At 39.9% G+C, this 18,665-nt stretch overlaps 2 protein-coding genes across 8 annotated transcripts in view; both read left to right on the top strand.

Moving 5' to 3' along the window:
- The window catches only part of myoz1b (myozenin 1b), an 11,815-nt gene extending 7,111 nt beyond the window's left edge, over positions 1-4,704 (top strand). Inside the window, exons 4-6 of the mRNA XM_017700944.1 lie at positions 455-533; positions 707-881; positions 3,983-4,704. Of these exons, the coding sequence (XP_017556433.1) occupies positions 455-533; positions 707-881; positions 3,983-4,214 (486 nt within the window). The 3' untranslated portion in view covers positions 4,215-4,704. The remainder of the gene's footprint in view (positions 1-454; positions 534-706; positions 882-3,982) is intronic.
- A 337-nt stretch (positions 4,705-5,041) lies between these two features.
- usp54b (ubiquitin specific peptidase 54b) overlaps positions 5,042-18,665 on the top strand; it is a 145,800-nt gene continuing 132,176 nt past the window's right edge. For all 7 annotated transcript variants that reach the window (XM_037543931.1, XM_037543928.1, XM_037543927.1 and 4 more), the window contains exon 1: positions 5,042-5,191. The gene's annotated coding sequence lies outside the window, so the exon portion shown is untranslated. The remainder of the gene's footprint in view (positions 5,192-18,665) is intronic.

The following is an 18,665-nucleotide window of genomic DNA, read 5'->3' as shown; positions in this document are numbered from 1 at the left end:
TGGGTCTACAGCTTTGTCTTTCCATTTACTGTTTGCAATAATTGTGTTGACATATTTGTGTGGAAATTATGTATAAATCAGAATAAATTACCTTGTAAGTCTAGTTGATCATGAGCACTTTAACATGAAGGTTCTAGAAAGAGTTCTTTGGAGTGATGCCACAGAAGAACCACTTTTGGTTCCATGGAGAAACAACTTACAACTGATGGCTTAAAGAACCATTTTCTAAGTGAGATGTGTGAGTGAGTAGATCCTTTTTAAAGTTTAAAGAACTCACAAGTAATATTTTCCTTATACCATTTGCCCAAGCCAATAATCATTTAGGATTGTATGTAAGCACATAATCTTGTGTGTAATCACAAGTGTGTGGCACAAACACATTTTTCACAAAAAAGCAGCTCCATTTCTTTCTGGTACAACATGCTGATTGGTTCTGTAATTTGTGGTTTTCCAGCAAAATCTTCAGGACCTGGTTCCTTCTCTAGGCTGTGAAGTGATGACTCCTCCAGCTCAAGCCCCAGAGCCACCAAAAGGTACGGCCTAGATACACACCTATGAGTGCAATGATGAGTTAAACATTATGACTTGTAGAATGATTAGGAGGCAGAAGAGTATGTGTATAGGATTTATAAGGTTATTTAGAGGTATTCATATGTCATGTTTTTCCTTGAGGCTTTGAAATGTTATTTATGGTCATCATCAACAGATGAAGTTGATCCTGAGGCAGAGAAGCAGAAGAGGAGGTGTGAATATGTGAAAACATATGTATCGCCATGGGAGCGCGCAATGAAGGACAATGAGGAACTCAAGGCCACCATGAAGCCACAAATGCCAGGGCCTCATGTGCACAAGGACCTGCCCAAATATAAGAGTTTCAATAGGTACTAATTTATGTAAAGATGCCCCCAAACTTTGACCACTGAAGACATTCAGCTGAAATTGACAAAAATAAGACAGGCTGAAGTTACAGGAAAGTTCAATTTAAGATTAAGTAGATTTATTATAAAGATATGCAGTCACACTAAAGGACTCACTTTACAATATTTTTTTCCTGCTCTGAGATTTAACAATAAATAAATAAAAAAATTATTACATGTTGTTAACCTTTCACATGTAATAATCATTACAAAAACAGTAAATAAACATGTTTTGTCCTATTTTAGTATCCACTTCATCCAAAAATTTCCATTTTGGCACGGAATTGTGGGCTGATGTCAATATCCAGTTTTTCATGTACTCTGCCAGTTCCAATGCTGATACCAACATAATAGCAATTACACAAATGATCAAATTGGAACTAGATTTGCCTGGATTAGTATTACACCAACTTATACAAGTATACAAGTAGGCAGGAGTACTGTGAGGCTAGTCGCATAGCAAAAAGAATGGTGGCAAAGGCAAAGGCTCAGGCCTATGACGAGCTGTATGAGAGGCTGGACAGTAAAGAAGGAGTAAAGGACTTGTATCGTTTGGCTAAAAAGAGAGATAGAGCTGGAAAGGATGTACAGCAGGTTAGGCTGATAAAGGATAGAGAGGGAAATGTTCTAGTGAGTGAACAGAGAGTGTTGAGTAGATGGAAGGAGTACTTTGAAGAACTAATGAATGAGGAAAACGAGAGAGAGAGGAGGACAACGGGGGAGAGATAGTGGATCAGGAAGTGCAGAGAATTAGTAAGGTGGAAGTGAGGGCAGCTTTAAAAAGGATGAAGAATGGAAAGGCAGTTGGTCCAGATGACATACCTGTGGAGGTATGGAGATGTTTAGGAGAGAAGGCAGTGGACTTTTTAACCAGGTTGTTTAACAAAATCCTGGAGAGTGAGAGGATGCCTGATGAGTGGAGAAGCAATGTACTGGTTCCCATTTTTAAGAACAAGGGTGATGTGCAGAGCTGCAGTAACTACAGAGGTATAAAGTTGATGAGCCACACCATGAAGGTATGGGAAAGAGTTGTTGAAGCAAGGCTAAGGCGAGAGGTTCAGATCAGTGAGCAGCAGTTTGGTTTCATGCCCAGAAAGAGTACCACAGATCTAATTTTTGCGTTGAGAGTGTTGGTAGAGAAGTACAGAGAAGGTCAGAAGGAGCTACATTGTGTCTTTGTGGATCTAGAGAAGGCATATAATAGGGTGCCAAGACAGGAACTGTGGTACTGTATGAGGAAGTCAGGTGTAGCTGAAAAGTATGTAAGGGTGGTGCAGGACATGTTTGAGGATAGTGAGACAGTGGTGAGGTATGCAGTTGGAGTGACAAATAGTTTCAAGGTGAAGGTAGGGTTACATCAGGGATCAGCTTTGAGCCCCTTCTTGTTTGCAATGGTGATGGACAGGTTGGCAGATGAGGTCAGGCAGGAGGCTCCATGGACCATGATGTTTGCAGATGACATTGTAATCTGTGGTGAGAGTAGAGAGCAGGTGGAAGAGAATCTGGAGAGGTGGAGGTTTGCACTGCAGAGGAGAGGAATGAAGGTCAGTAGAGATAAGATGGAATACATGTGTGTGAATGAGAGGGAGGCAGGTGGAAAGGTGAAAATGCAAGGAGTAGAGGTCGTAAAGGTGGATGACTTCAAATATTTTGGGTCAACCATCCAGAGCAATGGACAGTGTAGAAAAGAGGTGAGGAAGAGGTTGCAGGCAGGATGGAGTGGGTGGAGACGGATGTCAGGGCTGATGTGTGACAGAAGGATAGCAGCAAGAGTGAAAGGGAAGGTTTACAAGACAGTAGCGCGTCCTGCTATGATGTATGGTTTGGAGACCGTGGCTCTGTCTAAAAGACAGGAGGCTGAGCTGGAGGTGGCGGGGATGAAGATGCTGAGATTTTCGTTGGGAGTGACAAGGCTGGACAAGATTAGAAATGAGCAGATCAGAGGGACAGTGAAGGTGGAGCAGTTTGGAGATAAAGCCAGAGAGGCCAGGTTGAGATGGATCGGACATGTGTTGAGGAGGAATAGTGGATATATTGGTCAAAGAATGTTGGAGATGGAGCTGCCGGGTAGAAGGAGAAGAGATAGACCTCAGAGAAGGTTTATGGATGTAGTGAAGCTGGACATGGAGATGGTTGGTGTAAAAGTAGAGGAGGCAATGGATAGGGCAAGATGGAGGCAGATTATCTGCTGTGGCGACCCCTAAAGGGAGCAGCCGAAAGAAGAAGAAGATACAAGTATTTCTATACAGTTTCAGATGCGTTGAATTTAAAATATTTTATGTAGTCTTCTAGCTTTGTCTAAACATTCTGTTCTTCTGGACTACAATAAATATGTCATCAGTTGAAAAATGTGTAGTTTTTAAAACAAATATCTGCCAACAGCAATTGATTCCAATATCATTATGCATTTATAGCTTACATCATATAGTTGTATGCAAAGTTGCAAGTTGTAGAACTGTCTTGTGTGTAATTTGTTGCCATGAGGGGGCTTTGCTTTGCCTTTTTGGTTAGCATATCAGCAGTTTTATCTTAGAATTTCCTTTGTCTTCTAGATCTTGCTTATTTTCTTAATGACATTTCAGATGGTGGAATTTGTTGGAGCTGGAAATTGTTGTACGGCATCAAATAGCTTAATTTTTACATTCTTAGCCAGCTGTTTAGAGGAGCCCATAAAGGCTCTTAACGTGTCAATTAAGTCCTAATGAGTTAAGTATGTTCTGAAACTTTACTACTAGAATGGTGTCCAAACTTTTTCGCATGACATATTACAATTTTATCATCATTTTTTTATAAACATTTTTAAGCTAAAGAAATATAAAGTAATTGTGCATTGTATAAAATAGTAGGCTGCAGTGGTTGTGTTGGTTTGTGTTCACCTCACAAATCCACAAATATGCAATATGGCCAGATATGCCCAAGCTTTTGCATGAACATGAGGGAGCATAGTCCAAATTAGACCTCGAGACCGGCTGAGTGACATGAACCCTACTAGACCCTTGTTTCTCATTACTGCAAACTACCCATGACACATTCCTGTAAGATGCTTTCTCTGCTTGGTCTTACAGGACAGCTCTGCCCTTTGGTGGACTTGACAAGGCTTCTCGCATGCTGACCTTTGATATCCCAGAGGTCAAGGCCCCTGAGGAGCCAGAGCCAGTGCCTGTGTTCCAGTACAATATCAACTCTAGACCTTCCTTCAACCGCATGCCCATTGGCTGGGTGTGTAATGAGGAGCCCAGCAACATCCACATGGACCTGGACGCTATCCCCTTCGACGGAGAGACGGACGAACTCTGAGGACCCTGTTATCCTGCTATAGCACAGGCATACTTACATTCTCCACAATAAACACACACAGTAGTGTGATGCTCACATTCACATACAAGTACATAGATATACATGTGAACATGCATCATGTATATGTGCAAATATATATAAGCACCTGCTCTGTCTCTAAGGAGCTGGTGCATTCACATATCAACCAGAGGAGGAACTGTTATGGATATGCATGTATTTGCATGGAATGCAGAGGAGCCCAGGCGAGATCCCACTTGGCCTATTACATTTTCGTTCTTTCCTGTGCCATTTGCTGTTTTCACGGATGGAAGCCCATCACAGCATATTACACATAGCTGTTTTTATGTTTGCAAGATATTATGCCTCATTTGCTGTAATGAAACCTCCTCCTGACAACCATGGCCTATACATGACGAGGGGGCTAGACAGATTGCACGTTATGTCTATTTAGCAGTGCAAGGAACCTTCATTCATTACTGTGGAATGATCTCTGAACACAAAAATAAAAGGAGTGACAGTGGAGAACTGATTTTTATGCCTTTGCATGTCACTGTCTGTGGAGGTCACTGGTCAAGCTGAGAAGTAACAGGACCTTTGGGGGTCACCTTTTACCCTCTAACGACATTACACACTAAATGGACTTTTGGTCCATTAGAATTGTTTTCTAATCCTCACCACAAAGCTATGTTCAGGAAAAATAAGGAGTGATTACGTAATGGATTTGCGCGCAATTGCGCTAGATGGCAGCACCGAGCTCAAGCTGTGATGTCAGACTGGCAGAGGCCAATACACAAAGCTGAGAAACAAACACGCGCGTTCTCGCGAGAGCTCGGCGCGCAGCCGTTGGATGGCGCTGCTGCCGCTGCCGCTGTTGGATGTTTCGGAATGTGCGGCGCAGGTTTCGCCCGGGTTCCGCTCGGCTAGCGGCACGGGAGCGCATCTGGCCGGAGGGAGCACATCTGGAGCAAGACGCAAAGGTGAGTGTGCGCTTTCCTAGAACTTCACTACGCGTGAAAAAGGCGTGGAGCGCAGCAGAGGCAGAGACAGCGAGGCTGAGAGTGCAACTTCCATTCCGTCCAGCGCTCCAGATGTTCTGGTGTGCTGGATGTTCGTGAAGCGTTTGAATCTCGGTTTGTTCCCGGATCCGGTGCTCTGTGTGCGTGGCGCGGGGCCTCTTCTCTCCTCTGCTCCTCTCTCTTCCTCTCTGTCCTGTCCTCTCCTCTCGTTTCCTCGGCCGTGGACAAATGCATCGTCACGCTCAGCATCCTTCATCCCAAGCGCCCGGACCGTACAAGCAGCGCAATAACAAACCCTGCAGACAGTTCCTGTAGGTTCCTGTCAACCATCCTGCCGTTACGCAGCCCCTCACTTAGTTTTTTCCTGCGTTATGAAATTCCCCCGAGTTTCGCAATAGCCTGCGTCGACGCACTTGAGTTATACTTGTTGATGGGATCCCAAACTATCCGCTCCTGGAGGATCTGCTGCGTTCAGCTGGACTTTAATGTAGCGTTAGTGCGCTGCTCATATCTTCTGCCTCACGCCGTCATGTGTGCAGCATCAGGCAAGCACATGGTCCAGCCAACCGCAGCTCCACTAACAAAGTTCCCTTGACCTCTCTCTGTCTGGAGTTTAATTGTCCTTGCTGGTGGACAAATGTTCCTCCTGTGTACCAAGGTATGGATGATGATAAGCCATAGTTTGAGTCCATTCTTTTTTCTTGCTTTTGGACCCTTTGGAAAAAGTCAGATAGTTTGGATTCAGGTATTAGGGGACAGCAAGTCATATGAGACAATGTGTTCTTTCAAGAACCTGAAAGATGAAGGCATTGTTTTATTCAGTATTTAACAATATAATTCAGTATTTTAATTAGCCCGGATTTAATTAGCCTGGATTTAATCGGCCATATTAATACATGTGAATGTATTTTACTGTTCATGTGAAAAGAATACGCCAGTCAGCATCAGCAGAAATTGAAAGAGTTCTTCTGTTTTCTGATGACCCAGAATACCTGAACAGACCCAGTGCATGTTTAACACTTTGCATAAAACTCTAGCGTTGGCGTCAGGGATGTTATCATTAGAGTCTGCCTTGATACAATATGATTTTGGCTTGAAAGACAAATACTGGTAATTGTTTTGAGATTCTGCTCAAGTGAAAATATGATTACTTTCATCTTTGAACCACAAATCAGCAGAGAAAAGAAAATGAAATTAAATTTGAATTACTCTGTGTGGACTGATTTATATACAGTGGGGTCCAAAAGTCTGAGACCACTAGTGAAACTGCTTCTGTTTTGCATTCTTTTCTAATTCTAAGTTAAAACAAATAGTTAATTACAAATTCTGTTATCAGCATAGCCATTGGAAAGTAAACAAAACTTTTTAGTCTTTGATACGCACACGTTTCACTTTAATGGCACTTGTGGTGGCTCCAAAAGTTTGTGCAAAAGCCTCTGATGAGTAGACCACATCCACCTGAGAGTTGTGTGAACATGAGCTTCAGCAGTAGGGATAAGACTGAAAAAGAGTTTATTCAAAGGTCTTAACATCAGTGTCACATACTTGCTTACATTTGAAGCATGACCTAAAATATTGCCAAACATTTCTTCTTTCTTTTGTTTATCACACCTTTTCTTTGTTTTTGAACCCTTTTTTGTTTATTTCTAGGTTTAAATAAAAAAATACCATATTTATAATGGGCTCTCAGACTTTTGGACCCCACTGTACGTTAAGTTGATAAAATCACATTAACTTTAAAACTAGAACATTGGTCGTGGTAGAGTTTAGAGTAATTTATTATGGTTCCCTATGTTTGACATGCCGCAGAATATTTGTAAATGTACACTCACTAGCCACTTTATTAGGTACACTTTATTTGCTAGTAAAAGGTTGGACAACCTTTTACCTTCAGAACTGCCTAATTCTTCGTGGCACACTTTCAACAAGGTGTTGGAAACGTTCCTCAGAGATTTTGGTTGGTTATTTGAGTTACTGTTGCCTTTCTATCATCTGGAACCACTCTGCCCATTCTCCTCTGACCTCTCACATCAACAAGGCATTTTTGTCCACACAACTGCCACTCACTGGATATTTTCTCTTTTCGGACCGTTCTCTGTAAACCCTACAGATGGTTGTGCGTGAAAATCCCAGTAGATCAGCAGTTTCTGAAATACTCAGACCAGCCCGTCTGGCACCAACAACCACGCAACGTTCAAAGTAACTTAAATCACCTTTCTTCCCCTTTCTGATGTTCGGTTTGCACTTCAGCAAGTTGTCTTGACCACCTCTACATGCCTAAATGCATTGATTTGCGGCCATGTGATTGGCTGATTAGCTATTTGTGTTAACAAGCAACTGAACAGTAATAAAGTACCTAAAAAAGTGGCCGGTGAGTGTATATTTGGTCTTGACTGAGGAGAAAAGCTGTACAGATCAGACTGTCCCTCAGTGTTGGTTTTAAATATTGCATTAATTTACCTGAATTAACCAATAAGCATTCTGATGGCTGTTTCGTCACTGTCTTTGCTAGGCTGCGGCCTCATTAGTAGAAGCGCTGTGTTTATTGTGGCTGTTTGTTTGTTTGTGACCCACATTGGACTTGGCTGATGGCTGTTCCATCCCTGACAAAAGCTGTTGAGGCCCGTTAAAGGCCCTGTGTGCTTTTTTGAAATCGGCAGTGGGCCGTGGGGAGGTCATCAGCAAAGCATTGCTCGTCGTTCCAACACGCCGTCAGTGGTGCTGTTAGAGGCATGAGCAAATGAAACAACGAGCTCTCTGAGAGCTGGCTGAATTGGTCTTATGGCGCAGGTCACAGTTCTTACCCAAAATTGTTGTAGAGCTGTTTTAAGCTCCCTCTCCTGGCCCATCACTCAAAGTGTTTACAGCTGAGGGGGAAAAGAGGAAGATTGGATTTTTATCAGCTTGTGTGATTATATATCTTCCAGAGCCTGAGTGGAATCACTCTGTAGTGTTTGCTGTGATTGAGGAGAGAAGTGGTCACATCTTAGGCCAGAGGTGGTTAGCTTTGGTCCTGCAAAGCTGGCAGAGTTTGGTGATTTCTTGAATTAATCACACCTGATTCAACTAATCAGTTAATTACTAGGATTAGTAGGTGGATTTGAGAACAGAAAGCCCCAAACTGTGCTGGTCTGTGACCCTCCAGGACTGCAGTTGGAAGTCTAGAGGTAATAAAAAGTGATTAGCATTAGTGCCTATTCATTTCAAAGGAATTTGCTCAGTGGTGCATGTGGCTCCAGAAGTATGCATCTTGGACACGGTTACTTTCTTCCAGCACTTTCTACCAGCACCAAAATAAGCTGTAAATTTCAGAAAGCTGACCACATTAGGAACGCAGAGATATGACCTGCTGTGAAAAATGGCCAGCTTTTGATTGTGTTTGTCAGATGTCATGAAAACTAACACATTTATATATACCCACCTATTCAGCCTGCAGCAGTTTAGCCCTGCCCATCCACACTTAAGTTATAAGGAGCCTGAACTACTTTTAAAATGAGGCAAGATAAACAGTGAAGAATCAGAACCAACTTTATTTACATATAACAGTCTTAAATTTACAGAATTAAAACTATAATTCAATGGCACAGAGGGAGGTCGGAAAATGGTCATATAAAAATAAATGATAACACTTTTTAGTCCATTAAGCTACATAAACATTGTAAGGGCACCTCGGGGAGAAAATGAAATACAAGAAAAATGTGCTTATGCAGGAGTAATGATGTGACAGCAATAAGACACGGAAGAATTAAACTGCTTTTCTGAGTGTCCCTGGGTTTAAGATTTATACATTTTGGTCAATATATTGCTCAATCCTTGCCACTAAAATCTCTTAAGGTAATGCCTTTGAGAGCTGCTGAAGCTGAACCACAGGAATATGTATTGAAGATTGTCCTCTGTGAGTTTTGGTAATCTAAGCTCTTTGACGCGTCTGTAATTGGAGTCAGATGTGCTTTTTAATCAGGACTCTCAGGAGGACATTTTTACTGAAACACTTTTCACTTTTTTGTTGGTATTCTGCTTTTTCTAAGCATTATGTAATATTATGTAACATGAGATATGTTGAGATTTCGTCTGCTATCTCTTTGTGGACATGGAGGGAGTTTGTTTAACCATAAAACTTATCCCAAAAGGGCCAGTTAACCAGTACAGTGTATTGGATCATTTCTGGCATCAAGTCTTAAAAATGTAGAGTGAGTTTGAAGGGTTAACTTTAAGAACAGTGGACAACATTCACCAAGACCTTCCTAAGTTTTTCTTAAATTTGTTCTTAAGCAAGGTTTTAAGAAAAAAGCGTTAGATTCGTGACGTGTTCTTAATTTGCGGAATTGTTCGCACCTTTGTGCACTTGAGTCTGTGGGCACTTGAGTTTGTGCACTTGTGGGTCTGTTCTTACCTAAGAGCAAATCCCAAATAAGAAAAAATTGGTGAATGTCAGAATCTTCATGAAAACTACGTATGTGGGTTTTAAGAAGAAATTTGTCGTTAAGAGCGATTGGAGAGTGGAATTGGTGAATGGCATTGGTGGCTAGACAAAAACACGTTCTTACAGTGAACTCTATGAAAGGTCATATCATTTGAAGGGACATGTCTGACACAGCATAAGAATGCATGACAAGTCCTTTTTACTCTTTGTACAAGAATAGTAACAAAGGAAGAGTGACATACATGTCAAATGTGTGCCTTTATTTAATGTGACACAAAAGAAAAAAACACGTAAAGCTGGCTACGGCAGGAAATGGAGGGAGACTCAGGGAGAGGAAGATCTATCACAACATGACATGACATCTGCAGCTGTAACCTCACCAGTCTGCTATGTCTTGTTCTCCTATTTGACCTTGACTTCGTAGTGACTTTTTATGCGTGCTTTGTGGATAAAAACAAAAATATATTTATTATCCTGTGTAATTTCTGTTGTTGTAGATTTATTAACATGTTCACAGCAGCATTTATATAGATAAAGTGGTGTCATTATTAGGGGTATAATGATACACAAAATTCATATGTATTGTGTTTTTGCACAATGATACAACAAATATTTGATACTTAATAAGGGTGTAATGATACACAGGCTTTCAGGTTTGATGCAGTTTTTAATTCTGATATCAGAATCAAATTGATTTGATTTCTAATTATACCGTACAACCCCAATTCCAATGAAGTTGGGACGTTGTGTAAAACAAATAAAAACTGAATATGATGATTTGCAAATCGTTTTCAAACTATATTCAATTGAATACACTACAAAGACAAGATATTTAATGTTCAAACAGATAAACTTTATTGTTTTCTGCAAATATTCACTCATTTTGAATTTGATGCCTGCAACATGTTCCAAAGAAGTTGGGACAGGGGCAACAAAAAACTGTTTGGAACATTCCACAGGTGAACAGGTTAATTGGAAACAGGTGAGTGTCATGATTGAGAATAAAGGCAGCATCCCTGAAAGGCTCAGTCATTCACAAGCAAGGATGGGATGAGGTTCACCACTTTGTGAACAACTGCATGAACAAATAGTCCAACAGTTTAAGAACAACGTTTCTCAACACGGAATTGCAAGGAATTTAGGCATTTCATCATCTACAGTCCATAATATCATCAAAAGATTCAGAGAATCTGGAGAAATCTCTGCAAGTAAGCAGCAAGGCAGAAAACCAACATTGAATGTCCGTGACCTTCGAACCCTCAGGCAGCACTGCATTAAAAACCGACAACATTCTGTAATGGATATTACCACATGGGCTCAGGAACACTTCAGAAAACCACTGTCAGTGAACACAGTTCGCCGCTCCATCTACAAGTGCAAGTTAAAACTCTGCCATATATCAACAACACCCAGAAACACCGCCGGCTTCTCTGGGCCCGAGCCCATCTGAGATGGACTGACGCAAATTGGAAAAGTGTCCTGTGGTCTGACGAGTCCACATTTCAAATTGTTCTTGGAAATCATGGATGTCGTCTCCTCCGGGCCAAAGAGGAAAAGGACTGTCTGGATTCTTATCAGTGCAAAGTTCAAAAGCCAGCATCTCTGATGGTCTGGGGGTGTTTTAGTGCCCATGGCATGGGTAACTTGCATATCTGTGAAGGCCCCATTAATGCTGAAAGGTACATACAGGTTTTGGAGCAACATATGCTGCCATCCAAGCAACATCTTTTTCAGGGACGTCCTTGCTTATTTCAGCAAGACAAGCAAAACTTCACTGGAATTGGGGTTGTAGTATATAAATCTAAAAATATTTATAAATAATTATAAGTATACTACTATATAAATATACTAGTTGGTCTAAAACAACACTATCAATAATTTTGGTAATAATTTTGTTGATTTTTAATTTACATTTTTAAAGTGACGTACAACATACAGTGAGCTCAAGACTTCACTTGAAGAGGGTAGGAATTTACTTATAGTGCCACACCTCTTTGAGCACATAGCAGAAGAAAAAGAACAATCACGGCTGAAAGTTAAAGAAGAAGTAAAGTCTGGGAGCATTTTCACAGACAACATGTGCAAGTCTGGCTTCTGTCTTCCACGGAAGTGCAGTGTTACTGTTGACCACTGGTATCTGGTTAGTAAATGGTTGCTTTCCCTCCATGATGGTGTTCTTACAAGCTGATCTAATGTTACTCACTGATGACGCGCTGTATTTCATTTGTCAGAATGAGTTAATGTTACCTTTAGTTGTTACAGTGCTAACGTTAGCCACTGGAATATTCATAGTCATAGTTTGTGTTAATCAGAAATAATTATTGAGATATTTAAAAATATTACAAGGACAACAGCTTGTCCTGTCAGTGTTGCATACATTAGCTAGCTATTGATAAGTTAGCTTAAACTTCAACTCATTTTGTAAACATAGTTTTCACATTAAAAATAAAACTCATTCTAGAACACAGAACACATCTATTAAACGGGCACTTTGACATGTTAAACCAGTTAAACGATGCAGTCTGACGTGCTATGCTAATATACATATTTATTAGTATATCACTTATTTTTAGCTATTGTTTTTTAGTTACTGAAGCTCAAGTCAAATAAAATAAAATAATGAGCTGACTTCATGAAAACTATTTTTTTCCATGGTAGTAATTTAACTCTTGATGATCAGGACCTCATTTTGTTAAAACACTGACAAATGTTCTATTGTTATATCTCACGTTTACAGGCCACATTTACAGACCACACCTAAGCTTCTGATCAATTATTAGTTGATTAGTTCTCATGAATAACCAAATATTTTTGCTGTCCTGTATACTACAAATGGGTTTGGCTCAAATAAATAAAGGTTTTGCATCAGAAAATAAACCTTTCAGAAAAACACCCAGAAATCACAACCTTAAGAACTTAAGAAAAAGCCCAGTCATAGGTTTGTCCATAGAATTAGCCCCACCCACTTTACTGTGATAGGATGCAAGTTAATTTCAAGTTTTGATCAGTGACAGTGGTTAACACTAAAGACAGTAAACGAAACATGCTCAGTTAAGGGCGTATTTATTGGTGATACTGTTTTAAATTTTAATACGCTGTTTCAAATTGTTTTCAGTTCAATGAGATTATTGATTTTGAGGTCAATATTTGGCTTGATATTTAAGGCAAAAATGTCTTTTTTCTATAGAGCTCTGATTTATTGCCACACTGATTAAGCTGACTCAGGAAAATGCTAATTCTCAAATAGAACTTGCCTAGTGTGTCCTTAAACAAAATGAACCCCCCCCCCCCTCAAAAAAAAAAAAAAAAACTAAGTGAGAAAAGCCCAGTCATCATATGGATCATTGACAGTGATTTTCCACGGATGGCAGTAAAATAGAGACCCTGAGAAGAGATTAGCGATTAGTTTTAAATTTGGATCCACCGTTTCAGTCTTTTTCTGATACCGCATTACACCCACAGTTGTTATATCAGGCAAAGTGCAACCACAGTTTCTTTCTATGTGCTGTTGTGGTAAGGAGGAAACTTGAGGACACAATTATTCCTACAAAGGAGAAAACTGGAAAGATGCTTACAATGTTTTTCCAGATGTCTTTCAGTATAGCAATAGATGTTAGATCCTGGTGACCGGGAGTAACTGACTCCTCCTGTCTTGTCCAAGTTTAACCAAGTTTTCCATTTGGTTAACTTGTAGACATAATAAATTATTACAAGACCCACTGGGATCTGCTGTCATTCTTTGTAGCACTTGATCATTAGATTAGATTTGAGCTGCCATTATCGATTACAGTAGTAATTGGATAATCTGCTGACTGCTTTGATAATTTATTGATTTGTCCATGTTTTAAAAGGCCAAACACTAAACTTGGATTCACCTAAAAAATAACAAGCTACATTGGCAAAAGTTAAACTGGGAAGGCTTTAAAAAGGTTACATAACAAAAAGAATCAAACAAACAGACAAATAAATGAATGTCCCTACATATTTCTGTTTTTTATGAAATTTGTGTGGGTTTATATAACAAAAAAAGTCAGTTGTTTTTGGATGATCATTTTCCAACCTGTCTTTAGTCCTTCTAATTAAACAGGCTGTTTATGCGACTGTGCCTTTAAGACTGAGATGTGTAAGTGACTTCTGTTCTGACTGGTTGCCCTGTATTGGGCCTGATTCAAAAAGCAGTCCAGGCTGAAACGCTCTTCATGTCAACATGAGTGGATGTAGTAAATTGCTCAAAGTTGAATAAGTGGATATATTTGTTTTTGTAACATCACAATAACAGTTAATAACAAAATGGGCTGTTTTTGTCACTTAGTTTCCCTATATGGACTGTGTGAAGTGGGGAGTGGTATGTGGTATGCTATGCTTTGTAAACAGTGTTTACATACTACATCAATCTCTTTTCTTTAAAAAGTAATAATATGGGCCCATTACAGTATGCATTTTCATGCAAAATCCCTACTGTGCAATTAAAGTATGAAATAAATTTACATTTAAAAGCATTTTACAATGAATCGAGTTCCTGTAATTGTGACAACCCTAGTTAATGGTACTTTCAAGAAAGTAAAACACAAGATTTCGTAGATGTGAAAAGCATTGGAATGAAAAAAAAAACAACATTCAAAGTGTACACAATGTTTGTCATTTTGACTGGATGTCCATGGGGAAAGTTCTTATGTCTTGCTAGGCAGGTGCAATACCAGCTTCAGGAAGACTTCAGCTAGTTTGTCTTGCCAAGCTGGCTGTGCAGAGGGCTGAAGAACAGCCAGGAGAGTGAACTTTGGGTCCTCCCCTTTGTCGGCTGTGTCTATTTGGAGCTACACATAACCCAGTTGCAAGGTAACTACATTGTGTGTCATATTTGAGTTTGAAGGAGAAGCTGGGGGATAAAAAGACAGAGAGTGTTAAGGGAACAGACTAAGAATGGGCAAAGGCAATAAAGGAGAAAGAAACGAGAGAGAGCGAGAGAGAGAGAGAAAAGAACAAGAACAGTACTCAGGGTTCTGCTGTGTAAAATCTGTTCTCAGTCACAGCTAGCCTCGAAGCTTGCATCATCTCTCTCCTGTATCTGAACCCACAATGGATCATATTTTTACACCAGCGGCAAGCAGCATCCTGGCATGTCCTGGCAGTTAGCAGCGTGGGTTTGTGGCTCACCACAGGAAGCTGACAGGGAGGGAGGTGACAATCTGTGGTTTGGGTGTCAACCATAGGCCTCGGGGCTTCCAACCACAGTTAAGGGGTCTTTTTGCTTTTTTTTTCCAACACTGTATATATTTTCAGAAAATACAGCGAGCACCTGCTGCTCTAGAGCTCCAGTAATATTAACAGAGGGCTGCTGTTTGAGTTTTTCACCCTGCTGGAGTTGCAGCAGTTTGCTGAGATTGCACTCTAATGACTCTCCGCCTGTCACACCGTTGACATGGTAACCCATGTCACCTCGATGAGTGTGTGACCTCGCCACTCTAGACTCCTCGTTTGCTGAGCAGAGCGGTGGAAGGCTGCCTGTGGAGATCCACATTAGCTCCATGCAACAGACGGAGATGGAGGCTCTCCAGGTGAGGGCGGGTTAAAATGGCTGCCAGTGCCAGTTCTTGGCACTAAATTAGCTCACTGCAGAGTTTCGCTTCAGAGCTTTAAAGAACCTGCACGGCTCCTGATTGATTAACGTGTGAACGGAAAAGCAACCTCGCTCATCTGTAAAGATCTCCAACCACAAGGGCACTTTTAAGGGCAACAACTTAGGAGAGATTCTACCAGGCTGTTAAAAATTCCCCCTCAAATGTAGTTAATCACCAAAATATGTTCAATGACTGCAGTTTGGGCTATTCACCAGCATGGATTTGTAGTAGATTGGCCTGTTACATGTATTGTTGATTGTGTAAGTGAAAACAAGAATGCTGTGCAAAAGTTATGGTACATTTGTTTTCGTCCAGTATGTTAAAGCTGCACTGTGTAAGATTCAGAGATTTGGATTTCACCTCTGTGGTGAAACTGTGTGATTGCATGCAGCATTACAAAACTTTGTATTGTCAGTGCCTTAGACCTCTTCCCCGAGAGGATGAATCTGATCATTGTGATTGTACTGTAGGAATATTCAAAGTGAACTTGGTGAAGAAGTGTTTTCTGAGGGTTTAATTTGTATGATGTGGTCCAGAAAAAATCTAATCTACAATTTACTCATTGAGGTACTATTTCAGGCCTTGTAGGGTGGCTCAGAGCAGCACATGGACACCATGTTTTAGCATGTTTTTCTCTGGAATCAGTAGTGCTACTTCTTCCATTTTGAACAAAAAATCTTGTGCACTACAATTAGCAGAAAAAAATGCCATGTTTAAGTTTGTTCCCTGTAGATGTTGTGTACTTATTTTCACTTAAAAAAGCAACAAAAAATGTTATTTGACCAGAAGTGTTCAATGTTTGCATATGACTATAAATGAGAAGCAAATTGTGCTGGGTGAAAGCCAATCAGGTTGTTGAAATGCAGCACGTTCAGCCTTTTTTGGTCTATATCATGCATATAATGAAGGTACATACTGACATCTGTATTTAGAATATTCAGTACACAAAAAACAATGTTTGTTTTCACAATAATGAAAATGCAACATTAATCCTCATTTTCACAGCTGTCCTCTCATGCAGCAGTGCTTTGACTTAGATAGGCTAGAGTTTTGTACTCCCCAAGCTGCATTATATATCTGATATTTTACATGTAGTTATCTGTCAATTTAAAAAAGTAAGACATTTATTTGCTGATACCAATAGGGGCCCTGAGGAGGGGACTATGCACAGCTTGTTAGCTACATTAGTTGTGTGATTCCAAACTTCATACACCAAACATGTCTTGGCTGATCAACCACAGTTGGGATATGTGGAAAATTGTATAGATGTTCTTCTGAGCTGTCACTGAAATTCTACCCATTTTTCAAAGGTTTGGCATAATTAAATGGTTGAGATATAAACAAGGTCATTCAGAGTGTTTTGGTGTGAAATGCTCCATTCTTGAGAAGTGTTCTGAGTAAGAATTATTAGAATTATTCACAGTAATGGTGATAGCAACCAGAAGTCTGAAGAGTTTATTGTGTATGAAAACAGTGTCATTTTGTTTTACGATAGTTTTGTGATAAATTGTTGACCTAAAACATATTTTTAAAAATCAATTCATGGTGGAAAGGTATATGCAGGGTGTTGTAATGCAAAATAGTACCCAAAGAAACTTTTTTCAAATTTAAAAAATTTTTCACTGTTTTACCATTACATTTACATTTACTATTACATATGAAAAGATAGGTAAGCTCACTGTTGGTTTTGGATAGGAAATAAAATGGCTATATTTGTGTTCCAGAAAATTTCAGAAAAATAGATGGATTTGATTCTTTTCCTTTAATTCATGATAATACCCATATGACTAAGTCTTAATAAGTGAACACTAAGCATTCTGAGATATACAGTAAATCAGAAGAAAAGGAGAGTGCCAGTCTAACTGCTTTGTAACTCAGTCCAGACTGAAGGATCACATGTGTTCCCTGCTGAGCCCCCAAGTGCGTGTCTCCAAGATGGGCTTGTGCATGGAAGCGTTCGTCTTAATTTTGTTCTTATGCAGTCATTAAGCAGGATCAGAGCGCTGCTGCAGTCAGCTGTTCAGCCGTCAAGCTTTTCTGCTGCAGCGAGCGTCTTATTAGCACATGACTTTCTCCCTCAGCCATGCAGCCTGCATGGTGGGCCTCCTCTGATTCCTGCAAGGGTCTCTGCTTGTGTCATAGTTTATTCATGTGAAGTTGTTTGTGGTTCACTTCACAGTGTCCTCGCAAAAAAGACAACTGCGAGATGAGACGAGCAGTATGAGACAGAAGCAGCATTCACACGTTAATGAATTTTTCACATCCTGCACATGGGGTATTGACGTCGTGTAGAATGTGAACTCACAGAAATAGAAAGCATTGATTGGATCATTTAAAAAAGTCAATCTGTGTAATATTATGTGAAAATGAACAGCCTGACAGCCGGAGTGTGGAGAGAGAAAGACAAATTATGGCAAAAACATTCTGCCTTTTAAAATGTCACAGAAAACCAAACAGATTTTTCCAATTAGTCATATTTTCCCTGAGATTAATTGGGCAGGGCATCATCCCCAACATTACTGGCGTGAGATAAAAATGAAGATGTGTCATAATGATTAAAGTTGGTCTCCCTTTCCTGTACAGGGCTGTTCCCCAACTACAGAATTTCATAGTCGACCAAAAGGCCTGAATTTTGGCTACAAGTTGACTGATCACACCCAACTAAAGGGTAATAAATAAATAACATGCAATAGGAAAGCCATAGCACTTAAAACTGGTTTAAATAGAAGCTTTCATTTTGAATTTGATATGTAATTAATAACATTTTATTATGTCTTTTAAGCTGGCCACATTTTATCATGGCAGCATCTCACAAATTCCGTTTTTTAAGCTCTACATGCACTCCTACATCTCTTTGCACTGTACTGCAAGTCAAATATAATTGACTGTGTTGATTCCTCACCTTCTTGGGATCATATTTGCAAGTTTCAAAGTCATGCAGGATTTAACGTTTTCCCATGCTGCATTCAGTATCTAGTACAGTATTCCTCTGATGCAATTAAACAATACAGTCAGTAAATAAAATTATATATAAAATGAGCCTCACAAGCTATGTGGTTCAATCTTGTATTTGCAGAAATATCTACAGTTTTATTAAATGGTTATATTAATTATAATTATATATACTATAACCAGAGATGGTATTGATGGTTTTCGGTATCGTGCCGATATCAGCGGAAAATGCCAGATCAGATATCAGACAGAACAAAGATTCTGAATCTAGTCCAGTCCTGTAACAAGTCTAGTCTAAAATAGCACACGCCCACATTGTGTGATGCGATGTTAGCTGTGTATTTCTTCCTGTGGGGTAGTAAAGTGTTTGAGTAGTGTTTGAGCCATGATGCACTACTTTTAGATGCTCTTTGTTAAAGGCCCTTGTTACAGAAAACTGTTT

Source organism: Pygocentrus nattereri, chromosome 13 (genome assembly GCF_015220715.1).
Source record: "Pygocentrus nattereri isolate fPygNat1 chromosome 13, fPygNat1.pri, whole genome shotgun sequence".
NCBI lineage: Eukaryota > Metazoa > Chordata > Actinopteri > Characiformes > Serrasalmidae > Pygocentrus > Pygocentrus nattereri.
The sequence above is the reverse complement of the archived record's forward strand: the minus strand, read 5'-3'. Positions and strand labels throughout refer to the sequence as shown.